This window comes from Austrofundulus limnaeus, unplaced genomic scaffold (assembly GCF_001266775.1).
Source record: "Austrofundulus limnaeus strain Quisiro unplaced genomic scaffold, Austrofundulus_limnaeus-1.0 Scaffold290, whole genome shotgun sequence".
NCBI lineage: Eukaryota > Metazoa > Chordata > Actinopteri > Cyprinodontiformes > Rivulidae > Austrofundulus > Austrofundulus limnaeus.
In genome coordinates, this window is record NW_013952692.1 from 377013 (window position 1) to 380312 (window position 3300).

A 3300-nucleotide genomic window follows, 5' to 3' on the forward strand; every position below is an offset into this window, starting at 1 on the left:
GACAGGCCCAGAGGCCCCAAACCCCAACAGGCAGTCACCAGGCCAGGCTGGCACACACCCCAGCGCCCAGCCCCAGACCCCGGGAACCCCCAGCACGCCGGCGGCCAGCCCCACCGGGGGGCCGAGCAGCAGTGGGCCTCCAGATAAACCAGCAGTAGGGGCAGCCCAGACCGCAGCCTGACAAATACCCAAACATACACAATCGCACCATCCCACCCTCATCCTCACCCCCACTCAGTCAAAGACATACAAGGACGCCACATTCCACTCATACCCCCGATACACACTCTATACCCAACAATTCTTGATAAGAGATGGACAGCGTGTGAAATCAGGCTGAAAAAAAATAAAACAACTTCATGAACTCAGGTTTATAATTTCTTTTTAGATTAGATATTAATACTGCATCTAAACACACATCTGCCTTAATGCCACTGGTTAAAAAATAAAAACAAGGTTCATATTTCTGGACACAGTTAGCAGAAAACAACAACGAGACTGACCGGGCAGCGATGTACAGCATGTGGTTGATCCTCAGCATCCTTTGGAAGTCCAGGCCCAGGCGGAGTGTGTCGTTGTCTGACATGAGCCCCTGGAAGCTGGGGTAAAGGTGCGAAGCTGCGCGGATCAAAGGATGAAGAAAATAAAAGTCATGAAACTAACGGAACTTAAAGGGGACCTATAAAAAACACTTTTTATGTTTTTATGCTTCATTTATGTCTGTACTGCTTCCAGAAACAGTCCAAGCTCCAAAAAAGTACTACCAGCTCTTTTTGGCAATATGTAAATATTTAGTGTCAGAAAATGAGTTGTTTCAAAAACCTGTGGATTGTTACGTCACAATCTGGGTAAGCTAACAACGCCCAACAAAGCCCAGCCCCTCACCTGGTAACCGAAGGGGAGAGCCCACCCACTTCATTACAGGAAGACCACGTTTGTTTTGCTGCTTTAACAACAGTCATGGAGAACAGAGGGGTGTGGCTTAATTTTGTTTTTATGTTTGCCATGTCCCTACGATATCACCAAAGAAAGTTGTATTTTGGGCTAATAGTTTCACGATGGACTTTGGAAACTACTAACAGCCCCCGACTACGGTCTGTCACTACAAAGCCCTCGCCTGGGGGGCCGCACTGTAAGCAGCCTGTCTACTACTGTTGTACCATCGTACCTCTGCTTGTACTAGTAGCCATCTTCATGTATCTGAATGCTGTTTGGAGGGCGGAGCTAACGTAAACAAAAGGTTGGGAGGGCGTTGCTAAACAGCAGCTTGTTTGCATAAACAGGTCATTCTGAAAGGAGCTCAGAACAGGAAGAACTGAAAAGGTGAAATCTCATCTGAAAATTGTTTTATGTATTAAATCTAATGAACATGTTTTGTTTAGCCCACAGATGTATCCGAACTCGCATCCTAACAAACCATAATTGGTCCCCTTTAACAGATTTATTTTGACACTGAAGGAAAGTTGAACCTTGACATTTATCTGCAAGATGAACACAAAACAAACCTTTGTTCCTGTTATTTTTATAGTCACTGCCTTTACAAACAAACGTTTGTTTGTTTCACATCCATACAGTTATAAAGCAACAATGACTGAAGATTCCTTAACATTATAATTCACAATAAAAAAAATACTTAAAAGCTTACAGTCTGGGATATTGTGCTCATAAACCCGAGCTAATACAGTATGCTAATGTGCACTAGTGGAGGTGGAAGAGCAGGGAATAATAATAATCAAAAAAGGCCTCCTGAGATGCAAATTAGGCAGTCGTGTCACAGAAGTCAATCTGATTTAAATAAATGTCTCCTGGTAAGCATTTGTGAACAGACGTGTCTGGGGACTGAGCCAAGCAGGGACAAGGAAACAAAACAAAAAAAGCATTTCAGCAGAGAGTCTTACTGTCTGGGTCAACCCACATTTAAACAGCAATCATCTGTTTCTCAGGTTACACGAGTTCAACTTGGAGTCGTCATGACTGCAATTTAAATAACTTCACCTTGCAGGGAAAAAAAAACATCTAAAATACTCAAATACTAAAGGGGGAAAAAAGCATACAATTTAAGAGAAATCAGGTGTGCTCATGCATAAAGAGTGTGGGTGCAGGAGCACAAAAACTGCAAGATGAAGCTAGCGAGGTGGAGCAAACAGAGCGAGCGATATATCAGCTCAATGTTCCATTAAGGCAGATACTCAGTTAAATGTAAATTTCTCCTCTCCTCCTGCTTTCCAACAGCACATTAACTCACAGGATGGAAATGTTTAAACAACGAGTGCTGATGTCCAGAACTTCAGAAGACAAAATGACAGCCTGTCAGCAGATTGGACTTCCCTTTAAGAAAAAATAAAGAAACCCTTGAGACAAAACTAAAATTAAAATTAGCCTGCCTCAAGCCTTTGTCCAGTTAAGATTTTATTTAAAAAAAATTTACACTAAAAGTAAATTCAACTTGAGGCAAACATGCTCTGGACTTGTAAATAACTTTATTAAGTGGCCCCCCGCCTCTCTGTTGACCTGGGCTGCTGAATTAACAATCCCCACCAGAATTACAGCACGATCCAAAATTAGCCTCCGTACAGAGAGCTCCCCTAAACACTTGTGTTAAATTGACTGGTAAAGATTTGAAAGCCTAATGACTGGTTAAGTGCTGGACCTTGCTGTGCCGTCTGGTGATAAAACGTCCGACGTTTAAACACCCGTTCCTGCTGCCCTGACACAGAAAAATGAAGATTTCTAATTGCATTTGAGATTTTTCATATCCTACATGACACAGAGGCGACAGGGTCACTGTTCAGGGCAGTAAGGAGGTCACAGGCATTTTAGACCCACAATACTGGAAGCACAATAAACATAAACTTTATCCTAAAGTTATTCATTAGATGAGAAACATTTTAATATTTTAATGTTCTCGTGTATTTATTTTGAAGGTAATAATTAGATCATTATTGGGAAAACTGCTCATTTTCGTCAAGGCTTTTTTGACAATCAGTAATTTTCATCCTTTTTTGTGTGCATTTTATTATTGAAAATAACTTTAATCATCTTTGACATGCTGTAACATTGGGCCTCATGCAAGAACATGTTCGTGTTCTTATCCTAAATTTCTCTATCGTACGAAGGGTTCGTACGAACATGTCACGTCAGATTCAACAAACTCTTCTATCTTCAGGAAAAGTGTGTAAATGAGCTGCGTAAATTCCACCTGTTCGTATCCAGCTGCTTGTGCACGCGAGAGGAGATTTACCACCCCAAAAACACCATATAAGGCTATGTTTCCTACCTCAGATACAAGGAAGTCTCCAT

The 3300-nt window shown here is 41.8% G+C and overlaps 1 protein-coding gene across 1 annotated transcript in view; it reads right to left on the reverse strand.

The window, feature by feature from the left end:
- The window catches only part of sema6cb (semaphorin 6Cb), a gene marked incomplete at its 5' end in the record, with an annotated part of 160740 nt that overhangs the window by 59168 nt on the left and 98272 nt on the right, over window positions 1-3300 (reverse strand). Inside the window, 1 exon segment of the mRNA XM_014021390.1 lies at window positions 504-618. Coding sequence (XP_013876844.1) covers window positions 504-618 — 115 coding nt within the window.